This window comes from Chaetodon auriga, chromosome 15 (assembly GCF_051107435.1).
Source record: "Chaetodon auriga isolate fChaAug3 chromosome 15, fChaAug3.hap1, whole genome shotgun sequence".
Lineage (NCBI taxonomy): Eukaryota > Metazoa > Chordata > Actinopteri > Chaetodontiformes > Chaetodontidae > Chaetodon > Chaetodon auriga.
The window spans coordinates 20,688,917-20,709,399 of record NC_135088.1 but is presented as its reverse complement, the minus strand read 5'-3'; the positions used below and the strand labels follow the sequence as shown (position 1 = coordinate 20,709,399).

The following is a 20,483-nucleotide window of genomic DNA, read 5'->3' as shown; positions in this document are numbered from 1 at the left end:
GTATTATTCCGCCGCGCAAGATATGACAAATTGTCATTGTCAGACATTCTATTTTTAAATAAACATTTAAGTTCATGAGTAAACGTATCATTATGGAATAAAATAATAAAACCAAATAGTGAATACTGAGGAACAGTGCGCCTCGGGTCAGTGGGGACTACTTTCAAATGCGGACGGATATTAACGGATGACGTATTCAGACTCCGCTATATAACACAGTGTTTGCGTATGCTGCAGTGTTATTTCTGAGAGGAAGACGAGAAGAAGTTTCGCGCAAGAAATCTACGATTTTTTACTGCGTCAAAGTAAGTCGTTTTCTTCTTGTTTCCAGTTATATCATGATCGTATTTCTGAACATCTATATAGTGGATGCCCTGAGTACTTTGTTTGGTGGCCACTGCCATGGTTTTACAGCATAGCGTTAGCTTGAGAACATTGTAGCTAACGTTAGCAGTGCTATCTGTCTCGAAATGGCATTTAACGTAAGTATTTAGCTACATTATGTATTTTTGGCTTTCAGCAGATTTCTTGCGAGTCTCCACGTCTATCAGATCGTCGTCAGTTTCGACGAAACTGTAATGCAGTAGTGGTTACCTTAGCTAACAGTAGCTTTTGCAATGACTCAACACTTCCAGTATCGTCCATTAGCGGGTAACGTTAGCGGAACAAAAGGAAGGTCAATATGATCTCAAAATGGCGCTCGGACTGGAATGGCTGCTGAGCTGTCGACAGTTAACAGCGTTACATTTACATCTTTTCTGACATATTTAATATAATGTTATTGTTTTTAACTTATGGTGCCGTTATCTTCTGGGCCACTTAAACTGATTTTCTACATAATGACAAGAGCTGCGTCTACTGTAAAAAAGAAATTATGATGAAAGGATTGTTGACAATACATTTATTTTTGATAACAGTACCTAATATGAGCTGTCTAATTTATAACATCAATTAATTCTTCATTTGATGTCTCAATTCTACTCAGGTTTAAATATGCAGATCTTTGTGAAGACACTGACTGGCAAGACCATCACCCTTGAGGTCGAGCCCAGCGACACCATTGAAAATGTGAAGGCCAAGATCCAGGACAAGGAAGGCATCCCCCCTGACCAGCAGAGGCTGATCTTTGCTGGAAAGCAGCTGGAAGATGGTCGCACGCTCTCTGACTACAACATCCAGAAAGAATCTACCCTCCATCTTGTCCTCCGTCTGAGGGGCGGTATGCAGATCTTCGTCAAGACCCTCACCGGCAAGACCATCACCCTGGAGGTCGAGCCCAGTGACACCATTGAGAACGTGAAGGCCAAGATCCAGGACAAGGAGGGCATCCCCCCTGACCAGCAGAGGCTGATCTTTGCCGGAAAGCAGCTGGAAGATGGCCGCACCCTCTCTGACTACAACATCCAGAAAGAGTCCACCCTCCATCTTGTTCTCCGTCTCAGGGGTGGCATGCAGATCTTCGTCAAGACCCTCACTGGCAAGACCATCACCCTGGAGGTCGAGCCCAGCGACACCATTGAGAACGTGAAGGCCAAGATCCAGGACAAGGAAGGCATTCCCCCTGACCAGCAGAGGCTGATCTTTGCTGGCAAGCAGCTGGAAGATGGCCGCACCCTCTCTGACTACAACATCCAGAAAGAGTCCACCCTCCACCTTGTGCTGCGTCTGAGGGGTGGCATGCAGATCTTCGTCAAGACCCTCACCGGCAAGACCATCACCCTGGAGGTCGAGCCCAGTGACACCATTGAGAATGTGAAGGCCAAGATCCAGGACAAGGAAGGCATTCCCCCTGACCAGCAGAGGCTGATCTTTGCCGGAAAGCAGCTGGAAGATGGCCGCACCCTCTCTGACTACAACATCCAGAAGGAGTCCACCCTCCACCTTGTCCTCCGTCTCAGGGGTGGCATGCAGATCTTCGTCAAGACCCTCACTGGCAAGACCATCACCCTGGAGGTCGAGCCCAGCGACACCATTGAGAACGTGAAGGCCAAGATCCAGGACAAGGAAGGCATTCCCCCTGACCAGCAGAGGCTGATCTTTGCTGGCAAGCAGCTGGAAGATGGCCGCACCCTCTCTGACTACAACATCCAGAAGGAGTCCACCCTCCACCTTGTCCTCCGTCTCAGGGGTGGCATGCAGATCTTCGTCAAGACCCTCACTGGCAAGACCATCACCCTGGAGGTCGAGCCCAGCGACACCATTGAGAACGTGAAGGCCAAGATCCAGGACAAGGAAGGCATTCCCCCTGACCAGCAGAGGCTGATCTTTGCTGGCAAGCAGCTGGAAGATGGCCGCACCCTCTCTGACTACAACATCCAGAAGGAGTCCACCCTCCATCTTGTCCTGCGTCTCAGGGGTGGGCAGTGAAGTAGATCATGATTCCATGTTCTTAATCTTATTTCCCTCAAGTAAACATGTTATTGGTGACATGCTATACATGCCATATTATAAAGCTGTTATAAATGACTATGGTGTTTACCATAATATGACCAAAAGTTTGATGCACAACACTTAATAAAGAACTGAACTGAATTATGTGGTGTTGGTCATTAATGGTTCAGATCCAGAATAATCTACAGAAGCTTATCAGGTAAAATACCTTTCTCCACACATAGAAATAGCAGAAATGGCACTAAAAGCTGAGTTAAGCAGCATTTTTATAGTTGGAATGTAGCAGATGCGCAGTTGAGCCTCTGGTTTTTGTCTTGAGATTTCATGGTAATGAATAATCTCTCTTAAACTGACTAATGTGATAAGTAATCCTAACATAGTAGTTGCATTATATTTAGTGTAATCATAAAACATGATTCAGATAACAATACCACTCAACTGCGTAATGAAAATCATAATGTAAAACTTTTCACTCAGTCTGTGGTAACACAAATGTGTTTGTCCAAGTTGCATATTTGAAGGTGGAAACTTAAAATTGTAGCTTAAATTCCTGTCAGTAGTATTTGCAACCCCTCCCAGCTGGATTGTCCAGTGTAGCCTTGATACTATCAAATCATACCTTGTATGCTCTATGTGAGGAGCACAGTGGCTTGAAAACTAATCAAACCAGCATATAAACTCTAAACACTGTAAATCCTTATGGCAAGAATAATCAGGCTGTTATTTAATGAATAAACTGAAATATTTATGTAGAGACCTAATACTGTTGGAGGTCAGCCACTTGTCTGTTGAAGACTTGGAAAGGTAGAGGGAATTTCTATTAATGAGGATGTGGCGCCATCTATTGCCAAGCAAGAGGCTGACATCTTACAGAGAAAAGATGGGGAAGAGGTGATCTGAGCCAGTGAGTCCAAATTGGGACTGAGTGACAGTGGAGGAGGCAATGCAGAAAAAATAAGAAAAGAGACACAAGATGTGCTCTGTAGCTGGTACAGGAGTGCTGACATGCAAGGGCAAAAGTATGACTTCAATAGACAGGCAAGAGTACTAATAAGTAACCGTATCAAAGATTTAGTTTGGGCACATGAAAATTGGACAGAACAAGAAACTCCTTTACTTAGACTGAAGTAGTTTTCAGCAGAAGGAAATAGGAAAATGTGACCAACTTTGCAGTTTCTTGCCCTAACCTGGAACAGCTGACCATGGGTGCTTGAGTGTTCCAAGACAGAAAAAGGGTAACATTTTTGTATTACTTAGGGATAAAATGTGCAAGATGTTCATGTCAGATTCGAGTGCAAACATAATGCTCTAGATCAGAATCAGCATCAGAATCAGAAAAAGCTTTATTGCCAAGTACGATTTTACACATACGAGGAATTTGTTTTGGTGAAGTTGGTGCATGACACATCTACTAAAAATAAGCTATTAAAGAAGTAAAAAAAAAATATAACAATATAAACATATATACACAAGTCTGGGTTTTTGGTTTTGTTTTTTTTTTTCGCGAACAGTCTGATTCTAGTTTGTCTGATGCCCTGGGTGTTAGAGGCAGAAAGGAGCCCAGTGTCTCTCATCTTGCTGAGGCTAGCTGGTTAGCACAGGCATAAACACACATCATATGTAAGAGGTGAGGAAAACATCAAGACATCAGCGAGAGTCAGTGGCAGGAAATTCATCCATTGAATGTTTGTTTTTCAGTGTGGAGCCTGTGAATGAGGTGAATGTGTGATGACCTTCATGCATGCAGTGACACCGATAAAACCTCGGCCCTCCAGCATGAAGAATATGACTTACATTTGAGCCCACAAAAAAGAGTAAATTTATGGATGATACTGTAGTCTCCAGTGAGGAAAGTAGTGTGGATTATGGATAGCACAAGGATTATGCCGTGGTATTTACAATCTAATCCAAAGATAAACTGGCTCAACACATGGCATCTGGATAATCAGGTGTCAGCTGTTTATCCTGCCAAAGGCATTTATCTCATAGCACTGCTGAATTTACACTATGCTCTCAGTTTGTGCATCAAGATCTTTATTCAATTTTGACAACAACCTGCATCATACATTATATTTTTGACAGAGCAGCTATATTCCAACAGAACAGTTCAAAATGTCCAGGAAAAATCTAGCATATTATGCAGACCTATCCTACAATATTTGTATGGTTGTTGGAACCAGAGTTGTGAGGGTCTTGACCTGTTTAGCCCTTACATAGTCTTTTAACTGTCTTACAAAACAAACATTGCTGTTTTAATAAGGATACATGTCTCAGGCATACCTTGTTCCCATGTCACCTTTGTCATGATTGTCTTAAATACATGACTAGTATGACTGCATATCTGTCATGTCCCGTGCAGTTAATACAATTGTGTCTTTGTGCACTCTATTATCCTGAAAAATTGTATTTGAAGCAGCATCAGATATATTCAAAGTCCCCCAGGCTATATTCACAAATTAAGAATGTGGACTGGTTAAATCATTGCAACAAATTTTTCTAGTTTTAATTCAAAATGTGTATTACAATTGGGATACAATCTGTTTACACACTCCTTATTTGCCCTCCACCTCGGTCATATATTATCTCGGCAAATGATCAGTTGCATTCTATTTCCCATTGTTTGCCTTCAGTTGTCACAGAAGGGGTTTTCTTCCGCCAAGTAATTCCACAGTTTCGTTTATTGTGTAAGAAACCTGTATTATCGATCGTGTGGTTTTGTGTGTATAATTCATTTAACCTCACTCAAATCAAATCAAATCAACGCCCAAACCACGAACGGTTTTAACTAGTATAATGTAGAAATGGGAGCTATTTTCACTTGCGGATGAGTATCACTTGATGACGTGTCTGGTATAAATTATCTTGTTCCCCCGGCAACTGCACCGGCAGACAGAGAGAGGTGTCGCTTCTGAAAAGCAGGTCAGACAACCGGAACAAATTGTAAGTACAGTCGTTCGATTATAGATATTGTCACTCGTAATATTTCAGGTTATTCGATTTTGCTCTTCCACCAACTTATAGCTTTCATTGTTTTTAACTGCTGTCGCCTTTTTCACCCCTTTTGTGCAGGTTGCTAACCGTTTCGTAAGCAATGACTGTAAAAGCTAACGCTAGCTAGCAACCTAAACATAACGTTTCTTAAGTGAGTAATATAACCTATATGAGCTAACCTACCTTCCGAATAACGTGACACGTTATTCGTAATTGTCAGGATGGATAATTGTCAGGATGAATCATAACGCGAAAGACATTTGCTAACGTCAACAATGGTACATTTCTAGCTGTGTCGTCCATTAGTGGGTGACGTTAGCTGAACAAAACGAAGGCAAACAACAATAGCTTATTTTTTAAAATGGCGCTGGTGCTCGAATCACCGGCTCCTTGCCAGTTTACTGAGGTGATACAGTGATGAAGGTGATCTAAAGCCTAGCTCACGGTCAGATAAAATAACAAGTAATGAACCTAATTATGGTGGCCCATTTGAAACATACGTTTAAAGCGAATGTTATACCTCAGACAGGGAAAAGTAAGTAATTATAGTCATAGTAAATAACATAAATGGGCGTATATTAACATGAAGATATAAGATGTATCTAAACTTAGATACGCACTATTTCATGGCAGGCTGGTCAAATGTATTGGACACCTTCGTAACTGTAGAGCTTACAGTAAAGTGTATTGGTAATGTCATTTTTATTTATTTATTTATTTATTTATTTATTTATTTATTTATTTATTTTTCAAAGGTGCAAACATGCAGATCTTTGTGAAGACACTGACTGGCAAGACCATCACCCTGGAGGTTGAGCCCAGTGACACTATTGAGAATGTGAAGGCCAAGATCCAGGACAAGGAAGGCATTCCCCCTGACCAGCAGAGGCTGATCTTTGCTGGCAAGCAGCTGGAAGATGGCCGCACCCTCTCTGACTACAATATTCAGAAGGAGTCCACCCTCCATCTTGTCCTGCGTCTCAGGGGCGGCATGCAGATCTTTGTCAAGACCCTCACCGGCAAGACCATCACCCTGGAGGTTGAGCCCAGTGACACCATTGAGAACGTGAAGGCCAAGATCCAGGATAAGGAAGGCATTCCCCCTGACCAGCAGAGGCTGATTTTTGCCGGAAAGCAGCTGGAAGATGGCCGCACCCTCTCTGACTACAATATCCAGAAGGAGTCCACCCTCCATCTTGTCCTCCGTCTCAGGGGCGGCATGCAGATCTTTGTCAAGACCCTCACTGGAAAGACCATCACCCTGGAGGTTGAGCCCAGCGACACCATTGAGAACGTGAAGGCCAAGATCCAGGACAAGGAAGGCATTCCCCCTGACCAGCAGAGGCTGATCTTTGCTGGCAAACAGCTGGAAGATGGCCGCACCCTCTCTGACTACAACATCCAGAAGGAGTCCACCCTCCACCTTGTCCTGCGTCTGAGGGGCGGTCAATAAATGAATCCATGTTTTTACTTGATTTACTTGACAACCTAACCCAATAAAAGATGAGTTAAAGATTAGATTATGTGATGTTTTTCCTTTTTTTTCTGACCTTTATCTGGAATATGAATGCTGTGAGAGCTAATGGGTTTCCAAATATTGCCCTGTGAAAATCCAGCTATCATTATATGTTCTCTATTATTTCTATAATAAGGTCCTGTTAAAGACTATTTTGGAAAGTGAATTTATTTGGTATTTTAAGGGATTTTGATGAGATTCATACATCTTAGAATAATTTTTGTTACATAATGCACTTTTATATAATTTTACATTGACTGCTTTAATGCACTTAATTTCCTTCACAATTGACGGACAATGCAAGATTCTTAAATGTACAAAAGGCTGCTGCTTGGTTGTCCATGAATAGTCAGCTGATGTGACTTCATTAAATTGTTCTCAGAAAATAGGTTATTGAGTACCTGGATCGCATAATTGAGTCAAATCTGTAACATGGACTGAAGTAAAAAGTGGATTTTACACAGTTATCCAGATAACATGTGACTCAATTCCACCCGCTTTGGTGCAAATGAAAGTGACAACAGGTGCAATGGAAAGAAAAAAGCAATCCAACCCCCAAAAAGGGGATGGTTTTGCATGCGGTGGCCACAGACAATTGCTCTTTCCTTATCCTTCCTGACTGATTTTTCTCTTTTAGTTTTGAGTTATGTTAGTGTCCTTGTCACTACTGGTAGCTGGGGCCTGCAGCCCAGCCAGGTTGCACAGGTAGTCCTGCTCCTCCAGGATGGCACACCCATATGTGCAGTCTGAAGACGGTTTGCTGTGTTTCCCAGCACAGTCTCAAGAGCATGGAGGAGATACCAGGAGACTGGCCATTACACAAGGAGAGCTGGCCAGGGCCGTAGAAGGACATCAACCTAGCAGCAGGATCTGGTATCTGCTCCTTTGAGGGAGGAGGAACAGGAGGAGCACTGCCAGAGCCCTACAAAATAACCTCCAGCAGGCCACTGGTGTGCATGTTTCTGACCAAGCTGTCAGAGGCATGAGGCATGGGGGACAGAACCTCTGCTGAGTTTAATTCTAAGCCTTAGTGTTGTCACACCATAGTCCAGCTAGTGTCTCTCTGACACATCCTCACACTCTTACTAGACTTCAGCACCAAAGGATCTTTTATACAATGTACATCAGTAAAGATTTTCAACTTGAATAATGTGTTCATCAAGATGATGTGTGATTTAAGTGTTCCCTTAATTTTTTTGAGCAGTGTATATCTGTTTCTGTATCATCTTATAAATCATTTGTTGAGTAGGGAAACCATGTTGTTTAAGGGTCCAAAGTTCAGCAAACATTCCAGGTTCAACCCCCATAGTGCTAGTTACCAGGACTCTTAATCCCAGTTGAAAAGCTCCATGGCATGAAGTCGAACAAGTCACGTACAGAAATCCAAATATTACTCATTACACAGACAATTTAGTGAGGAGTGAATTGTCACATAAAACCACTAGAGGTCACAAGCTTACCAGTAGTTCTCCCAAACTTGGGTTCTATCAGTTTGTGGTTGATAAGTACTTATCCCGCTGTAAAACTCAGTGGTGAAAAGTGAGCATGCTGTCCAGCTGGGCTCCTTTAGTTGCTGTTTCGTTGATATTAAATTGATTATTGATTAGATTTTTCTCGTTAACCTGACAGGATATTGGTCATGGTCCAAAGCAGTTACTTTGCAGATATCCAGAGCTGGATTAGTGATGATTTTGTACCTAAAATGAACAAGTGAGAAGATTTTGATGTACCACAGATAAAGAATGACACATTTTTGAGACTTTTGATAAAAAACTGAAAGTCTAACATGAGCTAAAGTCAGAGCTTTGCTCCAGAGACTGATAAAAGTCAGTGATTACTGTGCCGACGAAGGAATGAATGAAGGAATGAATGAATGAATTGCCACCTGGGAGTCAAAGCAGGCAACTGCATATGGCAACACGAAAGTATATCATCTCAGATAAATGGTTCATTAAAACCTAATCTTCAGGCTCTGCCTTGTGTCCTGTTTTAAAATGTAGTTTTTTCATGTGCATATTCCTAAATATAGTTTAATTGCTTCAAATAGACATAATCTGATGACAGGTAGTGTTCCAGCACAGGAGTACTGCTTGGAGTTTAGGTTTACAGTATAATGAAAGTGCCATATAAAGCTGCCATGTGCACTGCACTAGATAGGAACCAGCAGGAGAGAAAAATGCATAGAGGGCCTTACACAGTGATCCAACTATCACACTGATACAGGAACTCCAGAGTCCAGACAAGGTCAGGGTGTCAAGACAAAGGGGTCTTCTGGCAGGTGGATGGGTGTTGACCTGGTAGCAGATGAGAACAAGAAATCAGAGCAAACAACTGGTGCATGTAATACATATATTATCAGGGATATTTAAAACTGAAACAAAATCAGCTGCTGCTGATCAAGTGAAGTTTCAAGTGAATGAATGAATTTGCAAGGGTCACTTATGTTCAGCAGTTTTTTGAAACATTTAGCTGAGGTGAAGGTGCATAGTCATGGCAGGGTACTCATGGAGAAAACCATATATAATTAGTGTTTATCATTCAAATTGACTGTGTTCTTCATGCTTGACCATAACAGAATAATGCCTCCATAAGCACTTGGAGCGGGGGGGGGGCTGTATGTATTGAACATGCCCATTCTCACCTTCTCACCCACCAAACCCCCATTGCACTTTGCATGCCACCACTTGTAGCCCACAAACATACAAAGTTTGAAACCAAATCAAAGATGATTGCAGCAGCCTAATCTTATTTCCGTATTAAACCTGAAATTTTACAGCAAATTCAGCCAAAGTATATAAAGTCACTATAATCTCAATGTGAACTTAAACATACACACCGGAGGGATTTATCATACAGCTCCACGTACATTTTGTGAGATTCCCACTTTGATGTCAGTGAAAATGAGTTTGTATCAAAGCAGGCATGATATGTCGCAGAGGAGCAGACGGAGCTCTGCAGCCCCTCTCTCGATGGGTTTGCCCGTTGCATGACAAGTGAAGCAGTTGTACATATCAGCTGGGAGGCAGCAAGCCGCCGTCTCACTCGGGCTCACCGTGCGGGAGGAATGGCAGGCTGGGGGGGCTTCTTCTTTTCTCTCCTCAACTACAAGACAGAGAAATATGTCATCGCCGAAAACAGGAGAATCGGAATATTATTTCGACTCTATCAGCTGGCCGTGCTGGGATACATAATCGGGTGAGCTGCAGCGCGTGGTCCCCCTTTTTCAAGCATGGAATCAAGTCACCTTTTAGAAAGTGATTCACGAAGTTAAAAATAGTTGAGCCTGTCAAACTGTCGACTTTGTTACTGCTGTTAAAGAGGCAGCCACAGTGTTTTTTTTTTGTTTTTTTTTTAATGCTTGTGTCTCAGAAAGGGTTTGTGAGGGTCAGTTCATTAATGTCTCAAACTGCTGTATAGACAGGAAGCTCTCGTGCCCTCACTGTGTGATGTCACACTGCTGTATGGAAGAGAAATGATGAAAGCTGAGCAGCTGACAGGGACAGTATGCGGAGGGTTAATAGTATCTGGTTTGACCTTTACAACTGTTTGTGGAAGTTATTTCGAACTGTAAGATGACAAATTTAGTGGCTGCAGCGCGGTTATAAAATCAGATTTGGCTCTGCGGCATGCACTGGAGCTTAAAGAGGGCTGCTCATGCTCATATGTGCTGATTTTACTGCCATGACATGTTTCACACTTTGTGCTCATTTTTGTGCCTTTTACTCGTTAAATGGTGATCTCACCCCCAGATTTATGTGTGTGTGCAGAATAGTCCCAAAATAGTTGAAATATTGTCCTGTGGGGATGCATGAAATGTTCAATGACGAAGCAGGGCAGTAATTATAATATATATTCAGGGGGGACACGTCCCCACAATATTCAGATACACTCACAATGTCACTCCCTCCATATATACACACACATATATACACATACAGTATATACACACACATATATACATGTATATACACACAAAGACACACACACAAGCACATTATAGATAAAAGATGAACCTGACAGGACAGGACTGAGAGAAAAAGGCATAGTTACAAATCCATCTGCTCTTTCAGCACCACAGACAGCACCATGGATTTATCAATGCAAAGCTCAGGTAGGCTACTGATATTTCAGAGCCGTGGTCGGTGCCATAAATTCCAACGTGCACAAACTTCAGGCAGATCAAGGGTCAACGAGTCAGGCAGACTGGACCGACATATTCAACTCAGCAACCACTGTCCCTGCACTCTCTGCAACCAGGGGATAAAGAGGCGGGATGGAAGGTTAACAAGGGGGATGCATTTTGGTCATTTTGCTAACAAGGGGGATGGCATCCCTCTTGTTAGCAAAATACATGTTCTGCTAAATTCCTCTGAGAACATTAGCTAGCTGGCACACCTTCCAGCACATACATTCTGAGCATAGTCCACTTCAGCAAGCTTTGCGTAAAGTTCAGCCCAGAGGAGAGGAGGACAGAGGGCTGAACAGGAGAATACAAGAGGAGAACAGAGGAGAGAGTGCTGCCCACTCAAGTTTACCTGTAAATATGGAAATAAAACAACACTTTGCTAAACACTGGCCTCAATATCTGGACTTGTCGTCATAGAACAATGCCTAGATTTCTGTTTCTGTGGTTATGGCTGTACTTTATTAAACCCTACTCTCTGCCATTACATATCCTGGAACAATGAAAGGTTAAAAAAAATAAAATAAAAAAATAAAAAACAGCAATGTAATGCAACACACCATTAGACACTATTGGAAAAAAAAGTGAGTATTAGTGATTTCTTAAATGTTTTAGGATGCCAGGAAAAAAGGTGTCAAATTTTGAATTGCCCCCAGACCCCTCCGGCAGATCTGGTCGCCCTGAGTGTGGACCCCACGGCTGCTGGTCAAGGATACATTTACACATTAACATTACTCCTTTCATCTGCCACATGCTCGTGAACACACTTAATGACAGTAATAATATGTGTGCCATCACATATTCACAAACAGGCTGCTCAACAAGGCCTCACATATTCTACACTGCTGCATCACAACCATGTTGACATTAAGAAAAAAAAAAGGCAAAAAGAAACCCCTAATAATACTGAGAGGCACTTATTCAGAGTGAAGGCTCTAAAACATAATGAATTGTGATGTCTGGATGAATGTCTCAGGTGGGTGTTTGTGGTGAAGAAAGGTTATCAAGAGAGAGAAGAGGCCATCCAGACCTCAGTCATCACCAAGGTTAAAGGTGTTACGCTGACCAACAGCTCAGGCCTTCACCTGTGGAGCGCTGAGGATTACGTCATACCCCCGAACGTGAGTCTATCTATCTGTTTACATGACAAAAAAGGCAATCTGAGCTTGCAGAGCACCAGTACTAATGTCAGAGCGTCCCAAATTCTGCTCCTGTCAAGAGAGATTATGAGGCTGTTGAGTGTGGATGTCATTAGCCTCAGCATCTGTCTCAACAGATTGAAGGATATTGAACTTCTTCGAGGTGTAATTTGTTTAACCTTTTGCTTCTCCACCTCACTGGATCTAATTTTATTTTGTAGGGTGAGCAGGTGTTCTTCATAGTAACTAATTACATAGAGACCCCAAATCAGAGGCTGGGGTTCTGTGCTGAGGTGAGTATACAGAGGAAGAGCAATACCATTATTAACACTTTTACTTATAATATATATTTCTTGTCCTAATATCTGAACTGGTGGCTACACTTTGCCTGATTACCATGTCCACACAATTGCATTTTCATATCCAGCAGTATTTATTTGATGTCACAGAGTTTCAAGGTGCCAAATGGACGATGTCAGAGTGATGATGACTGCCCGGAGGGGGAGCCTGTAATCGCTGGACATGGTGAGGATCGTTTATTGCACTGTAGTCATGGAAACCTTCCAACTCCAAATCTGAACAGTTGTTAGTCTGTCCTAGATTAATTTAAAGAATTTTTTTTTTACATTGACTGGCAGATATTGGTTTGGCTGCTTTTTTTAAAGTGCTATCACAAAGTTATTAAATTTAATTGATTCACTTATCGTTTTTTGTGGTTTGAATGATATTTTCTAAAAATAAATATGACATGTTTCATCACACGACAGTGCAACCATTAACAAACCTAATCCAATTTGTCTCATTTTGGAATAGCCAAGAATCTTTGCTCTCTCAATCAGGAATCAAGACCGGCCTTTGTTTAAACAGCACTGGGACCTGTGAGATTCACGCCTGGTGTCCTGTTGAATACGGCAAGAGACCCGCGTGAGACCCCTTTCTCTCTTGCAGAACTTTGGAAATTTGCCATTTTGTGTTACTACTCTGACACTCAGTCTGATCCCTCACAGGGACCGAGATATTTCACAGGTTCTATTTATTACTAATGCAGCCTGTCAGCTCCACATGTTTTTGTTTTGTTTTTTCACACAGCTGCCTGTCTCTTTCCTTTCCAGAGAGCCCTTACTGAGTGAAGCTGAAAACTTCACCATCTACATCAAGAACTTCATTAGGTTTCCAAAGTTTGAGTTCTCCAAGTAAGTGGTGCTCATTGCTGGTGTGCCTATGGCTTCAAGGCATCGGGACATAGATCACAGAGTGAGATGAGGGATATACGTGTTGCAGTGGCTGCTTGAAATAGCTTTGGGGTGCAGAGAGCTTTCTATTTATACCAGCCTGTGCACTGCACTCAGTGAGGCAGTGAAACAGTCATCTGAGACGTCCTTGACAGCAGGCCTTGCCCCGGACAGGTGTCAGATCAGATGGGGCTAGCCCAGGGAGCTGTGCTGCTGCCCTGTCTGTTCAAGTCCTACAGGAAAGCGGAGAGATGCCACAAGCCACGGCTAATTCATCAGTCAGGAGCTGATTCTAATTACAAAGCCATCTCTCCTATGTTTCCTCACTAATCTTGATTTGCGTATGCGTAATGACGACTGGCTGGTAATGCAAATCTCTCTCATGGGTGTTGTTTGAAAGGGCTGGCAACACTACACATCTTACAGTGTAATACATCCAGTTACACTCTGTGCTTAGAGCCGCAGGGTGCAATGCCGGGGGTTGATTGACATACACACACTGTATATGTGTGTACTGCGTGTGTGTAGAGGAAAACTTTCGAGTCAAGACCTTTTACCCAAAATCCAAAAAACTTAAATTCAGTCAGTTAGATTTGAAATGTTGTGCACCTTGACAAATTCTGCATATTTAGGCTTACAGTTCTGTCAGAAATAATGGATTTAAGAGATTGTAAAAGACAGTGCAAGAGCTTTCTATGGTTAAGTAGTCATGGTGTAAGATACACATCAAAAGGTCAAAGCCAATATGAGAAGGTGGCAGGATTCTGTCACTATTAGTTGGCAGGACCAGGTTTCTCTCTTTCTGTCTCTGCAGCACTTCTGCTGGAGATTTTCCTCTTTTAACTTTGGTGGAAAATTGGCCCTTTCTATGGATAAAAACCCAATGATACCTGATGTTCAAAGCTCCTGAAAATCTGACATTTGGTGCAAGTGTGTCGTGTGTGTTGCATCAACCTCTTAGGTCCAACGTCCTTGAAACCTCTGACGACACCTACCTGAAAAGATGCTCCTACGACAGAGAGAACCATCTGTACTGCCCCATCTTCCGCCTCGGAGACGTGGTCAGCTGGACTGGTTATGACTTCCAGGACATGGCTGTTAAGGTACAAAGTGTAATACTGTGCCAGGGGAGTGATTTCAGTTCCTGGTTGCCTCACAGTGATTTGATAATAAACCACAACAGACTGTCACTTTTTTCAGTCGTGGAAATGCTTAGATCTCAAAAAACAATTATTAATGTAATCATACCTATTATTGACGAGGATACAGGGCAGCTGTGTTGAAGAGAATCGTAACAGAAGCACTACTCTATGATGGTAGACTTTTTGAGAATATGGGGGTGGAAAAATGTTCTGGGAACTGGGGGAGGACAAACTGGCTGCTACTGTAACATCCCAAGACTCTCTCCTTATTCCTCTCTCCATGCTTCCTGTTGATATCCAATAACGGAAATTTGCCATGAAATCAAGGCCATTTAATTGGCTTTATATGATCTGCTTGCACTGCAAAGTTAATTTGTTTCTGCATTTGTTTTGCTTTGGAGAAATCTGTAATTAATTCAAATTGAATTATGTGGAGCACAAACACTCCCACTCCATCAGGGTAAAATACAGTACGGCTGTGTGGCAAGAAACAAGCACAGTCTTTAGACTGAACCCAAAGCTGGATTATAGCATTTAAACATTAGCATTTAGGATTTAAACACAGACTGGAATAGTTCATTCAGGCAAAAACTGAGCAGATGAGATACAGCACAATGTCTCCATATTGTATTTTCTGAACTAACTATATTTCAGGTGGATTGTAGATTTCTGTTGTGCAGAAATGCTAAAACTTTGGTAACTTTTAGACAAAAAAATGCTTTTCTTCCAGAGCATCAGTAGATATAATTCACTCAGTTAACCAGTCATGGAGATGGCTATGCTGCTATCACATGACCTAACAGGTATGGAGTTTTTGATATCCTTCCTGCTGACTCAGTGTCACACTGTCACGGCTCACTGGGACACTAGAATAGAACAGTGCCATCATTCATGTCATGGGTGACACCTGTGCTTCTCTTACTGTGACAAGTCATATAATCTGCTGTGAAAAAGGCCTGTTGTTATTTGCTTCTCAGCAGAGCTCCGCCCACCCTCAATCAGCCAATAACATTGAAAACACCTGTATGGGTGGGCAAGGCCTTTAAAAGACGAGGGCATGAACTGGAGTTTAGAATCTAATGATGTGTGTGAATTTAACCAAGAGCTGCAGTAACGTGTGAGACTGTCCTAACATTAACTGTCTGTTTTTGTCCACCAGGGCGGGTCTGTGGGTATTCTTATTGAGTGGAACTGTGACCTGGATAAGGACTCTTCACAGTGTAATCCACAGTACAGCTTTACCCGTCTGGACATGAACTTGAACAACTCAGTCACATCAGGATACAACTTCAGGTAAGTCCCTCAGACATTTAGACAAGAAATAAATCTGTTACTCCACCCACTGCCCCCACTCTGTTCTTTGTGTCTAATCTGTTTTATTTTTTATCAAATGATTTTTCTCCTACAGATATACCAGATATTACAAGGATCACAATGGTGAACCCTATCGCACCTTGTATAAAGTGTACGGGATTCGCTTCGATATAATGATCAATGGCAAGGTACAGCAGTGATATGGGAAGGGTTTTTTCTCTCTATTCTGCTAATAGACTTGCATTAATTGTGTGTTATTGTTTTGCAGGCTGGGAAATTCAATATTATTCCCACAATAATTGCCATTGGTTCTGGTGTTGCTCTGCTGGGTTTAGTGAGTAATATACTAAAATATTACATTTATGTCAGTGGATATAAGGTGTTATTGCTGAGAGTCCTTGAAAATGTCATGTTACTATGCCACCAGAGGGTGATAGATGATCACTAGAAGCAAAAAAAAAAAAGATTGTCTGTGGCTTTTGAAAAATCCACATCTTATATTATTTTCTTTCTTTTAGGGAGCCTTTGTATGTGATATGATACTACTGTACATGATGAACACAAGCTCCTTCTACAGAGAGAAGAAGTTTGAAATCATCAACTTCAAGTATGACTACACAAATACTTTTAAAGTCATTTTACAAACATGGATCATGACATGTATTGACACGTCTCTCTCACACTGAATGCAACAGGAAAGACCGGACCAAACCCAAGGACGTGAAGGCAGGACACAAGGAAAGGAGATCCAGGAAACCAGCAGAGAAAGGGGCTGCCAACTCATCTAAGACAGCAGAAGAAACTAAACCCACCACAGGGTCCTCTCCCACTGCAGAGAGCCAGGTGCCCGGGGACAGTCGGGGTCCCACCATTCCACGCAACACAGGGCAGCGATACTCTGCCCTTATCTCTCCTCAGGGCGCAGACCCAAGGCATCATATCACTTTCTCTTCACACAATTAAATTTGCAGGCAGAGCAAGAAAAATCACCTGCAGTGGTCGAGGTTATGTTGCAAGAGGTGGAACCAAATGTCAGACTTATGTTCACTTCTCACCTCCTGGCACGACTGCTGGCATGCCACTAGCCTGAGTGATGCTTGCCCTGACTGAAGATATGTTGGTTCAGAGAAATGATAATGTTCCGCACTGTGCAAGTGGGCCAGGATGCTGCTGTACACAGGAAGGTGGTTTTCAGGATCCAGAGGTGGGACGTGGTCAGATTACAACAGGTCCATAAATGATTAACAAAAGTACTGTGATAATGCTGAAGCAATTAGCAGGGTGACAGAAAATTATTCAGACTGTAAGTGAATAACTAAATGTTTGCAATTATTGTCATAGAATCAATTAGCGTTTTGGCTGTTGATCAGACTAATGAAGCATCATTTGCAGTTTGAGTAATATATGATGGCCCCAGTTTTTATTATGAAAATCACAGCAAAAATACTAAACATGACAGATTGATTGAAAATGAAGAACATTGCAACCCTTCATATTTATCCAAATTTGGACCATGGACCCCAAATATAGGTTTGAATTTGGTTAAATAACACTGTAGACTAATAAAGGAAAATAATTTCTGCTAAATCAATCCGCAAAAACCTTTACATTCAAAGTCAGGTCATGAGAAATGATTTTGCAAGAATGGATTCAAAGAAAGAAAAAAAAAAAAACCTGGGAAGCAATATGCAAGAGAATGTATGAACGGTCTTAACTGTTGGTATTTCAGTCCGATGCATCATGTAACTGTGTTGTGACGGGCATTTGCGTGTACTGTTTAACACTGCTGTATGCTGAGTTGGCTCTGCTGGTCGTCACATTTATATTGGCCATGCAGTGGCTACAACACAATCTTATTCAAAATAGAATGTATTTGTGAAGCTGTGGAACGCAGTGCTGATGTGCTGCTAGTTTACTGTGGGTGGACAAGTTCACTGGCGATGTACTGACCGATAATGAATGGTGCAAGATGCTGAAGTGCATGGATCTTTCCTCCCGCCTGTTTGTTCTTCCTGTTTCTATTTATTGAATGGTCTTTATTGTTGGAAGCAAATGTACTTGTGTGTTGATTTCATCCTGTCAACATATGACTCTGCCTGACAGACAAATTGATTAATAATGCATCCAAACAAGTTATACAGAGGTATTTATTTCAATCAGTATTCAGATCTGTCATAATTTAACCACAGTATTGTACATGAAACCTGGTGCCAAGTGCTTACAACTTATGCAGATGTCATCTGTTTTGATCTGTTACACTAAAACCTACATTATCATGTTCTTATGCTTGTACGGGTGACACCGAGCACAGAGCAGGAGTTACGGGTTAAATAAGTTCATAGTCACTGCTTAGTGTGGAGGAGGAAGGATAAGAGGATTTCCATTCTGCATAATATAATTATTGACAGATCCTTCCATTAAGCAACAGTTTATAATGTATAAATCCAAAATCTTTCACTAATGGCTTATCTACAAACAGCAGGACAGACAATATTATTGGTTTACGTAGCATTAGATAGGATTAATTCAGGGTTATTTGTGCTAGATCATTTTAGTACACATGCACCATCCCGTAGAGGAAAGTCCAGAACAGGACGTAAGTGAAAAGACCTCCAACGAGGCCCCCGGTGAAGAGCAGCCGCCGTGACTTGAAGAATTTGTTCCACCGCCGTCCGGCCTTGAGAATGAGCAACAGGGACAGGAGAAAAGCGGAGAGGAAATAAAAAATAAAGCCATAGAGTCCCGTCAGGCCCAGGATGCCAGCTGTGGCTCCAGATAGAGCAGATACAGAGGTGCGGCAGTAGTCCAGCACGGCAGCGTTGCCCCTCACAGCCACTTCACTGATGAACTGTGGTCCCTCACGCTTGGCTACAACTCCTGCCATCTTGGCTCTGGTCAGATATCACAGGAAGGTTCTGCTGTTTCAGGAGAGATTCACACATTCACAACACAAAATAGCTCCATTTACTGAAATAATGTATAAATGTTCAGTTTTGAAACAGGACAGGCTGTTACAATAAGGAGGAAGACATTGAAGATATTTTTACTCCATTACATTCATTTCACAGGTGTGGAGACATCTTAGTTTACTGTTAAAGATTTTAAGTTAAAAAGCTAAGAGATGATAAAATGCAATGGACTGCTACAGACTGAACACGAAAGTAAATAATGACGTTAAAATCAATTCCACCTCGAACAACTACATGAAAGAAATGCTACTTACACACTACAGTACCAATAATATTAATAGCAATAAAAATACAATAACATCATGACTGACAGATCACTCTGCTGCACAATGACTACTGTTAAAATCGACATTTTGGTAATAACACTAAAGTATTATACTTTAATAATATCTTCAATGCAAACTTTGAATATTTCTTATACTGGCTTAATGCTTCTTAAATTGGTTAGCCTGACCATATCTAACGTACATCTGAGGGATGTTAGTTGGTTTAAGGTTAACGTGATACATTCATCTGGCATTTCAAAAGACCGACCACTAAGAAAAAAGACAAAAAGAAAAAAATCGACAGAATTCTCTTTACATGAATTCTCCCTTGTTGAGCTTTGATCGATGTCAGCTTAGCTGCTGACCACAAAGCTAAATTCGCTAATACCGACATTTAAAGTCTTGGTCTGCAGACAAAAACAGCCACATGAAACACCAAAAAGACACAAAAGCGGATGAGACTCTGGTAAGCAGAGCCGAATTATTTATCTAAACGTAATACTACACAGCCCTGGGTATCTTAACTGTACAATGAACTGTTTTATTCTGCCGTGTTTAGCACCGATGGGGCTAACAGAGTAGCAGGGGAGCTAGCTCTCCAAGGTGCTTGCTGACGGTAACGGTTGATTCTCACCGGAAATGCACGCAGGGACTCGTCGGCTCCTCACAGCGCGATTACAAAAACATTATCTGTAAAAGTAACTTCACAGACTTGAATGCTAGATTGTTTTCATGGAATGCCAGCTGATATGACACAGAAGCAGCACATTCATTCTCGTTGGGATGACGCTCCTGAACAAGGGTCGGCCATGCTTCCTTTCAGTGCATTGTGGGAACTGCGTGAAAGGAAGCGACGTCGTTGTGCGTTCCTGAAGAGTCGGAAATTCTCGAATCACAAAAGGTCAAAGTTCCCTTTGGGTTACACGCTCACACAAAAGCACCTTTTTGAGACACTTTATTGTAACACATAGGTAAAATAATTCGTTTCAAACGCCCTGCTTCACCAACAACAAAAAGTAACACAACAACACTCCACAGAACAAAGCTCGAGTTAGCAGAAATTATTTAGAAATTAAATTACAATTCATTTCTTTTAAGTTCTCTATTTCTCTAAACACACATATGTCGAATTTCTATATTTTGTATTCTATATATTCTATATTTTGTAATGTTGTAAATCCATTAAAGTGGTTCATAAATGCGAAAAAATAATTAAATATAAGAGCTCAAATGGCTCCTAACACTGGGAGTGATAACGTCCAACTAAAACGAAAATATCCCATTTCCTGCGTCAACGTGAACGCAACAGTTTCGACTGCGCTTTGTCGTGATGATAACAT

General features: G+C 41.7%; 3 protein-coding genes across 4 annotated transcripts; 2 read left to right on the top strand and 1 right to left on the bottom strand.

Moving 5' to 3' along the window:
• The first annotated feature begins 175 nt into the window (after positions 1-175).
• Positions 176-6,900, top strand: LOC143333118 (polyubiquitin-C). The gene is made up of 3 exons (XM_076751058.1): positions 176-305; positions 986-2,365; positions 6,138-6,900. Exons 2-3 carry the CDS (start codon positions 994-996, stop codon positions 6,833-6,835), a joined length of 2,070 nt encoding a protein of 689 aa, XP_076607173.1. The 5' UTR covers positions 176-305; positions 986-993; the 3' UTR covers positions 6,836-6,900.
• Positions 6,901-9,962: 3,062 nt separating this feature from the next.
• On the top strand, positions 9,963-17,897 carry p2rx5 (purinergic receptor P2X, ligand-gated ion channel, 5). Its single transcript, XM_076750405.1, has 12 exons — positions 9,963-10,093; positions 12,058-12,202; positions 12,442-12,513; positions 12,670-12,745; positions 13,060-13,144; positions 13,333-13,413; positions 14,414-14,555; positions 15,754-15,887; positions 16,003-16,096; positions 16,177-16,242; positions 16,427-16,515; positions 16,604-17,897. Exons 1-12 carry the CDS (start codon positions 9,963-9,965, stop codon positions 16,869-16,871), a joined length of 1,383 nt encoding a protein of 460 aa, XP_076606520.1. The 3' UTR covers positions 16,872-17,897.
• A 140-nt stretch (positions 17,898-18,037) lies between these two features.
• On the bottom strand, positions 18,038-19,966 carry emc6 (ER membrane protein complex subunit 6). 2 transcript variants are annotated; one of them, XM_076750408.1, is made up of 2 exons: positions 19,778-19,966; positions 18,038-18,826 (listed from the first exon to the last, which is right to left on the bottom strand). In XM_076750408.1, the coding sequence occupies exon 2, from the start codon at positions 18,790-18,792 to the stop codon at positions 18,460-18,462; it is 333 nt and encodes a 110-aa protein (XP_076606523.1). In that variant the 5' UTR covers positions 18,793-18,826; positions 19,778-19,966; the 3' UTR covers positions 18,038-18,459. The 2 variants fall into 2 exon arrangements, with proteins under 2 accessions (XP_076606523.1, XP_076606524.1); XM_076750409.1 differs by having other exon boundaries at positions 18,038-18,823.
• Positions 19,967-20,483: the final 517 nt, after the last annotated feature.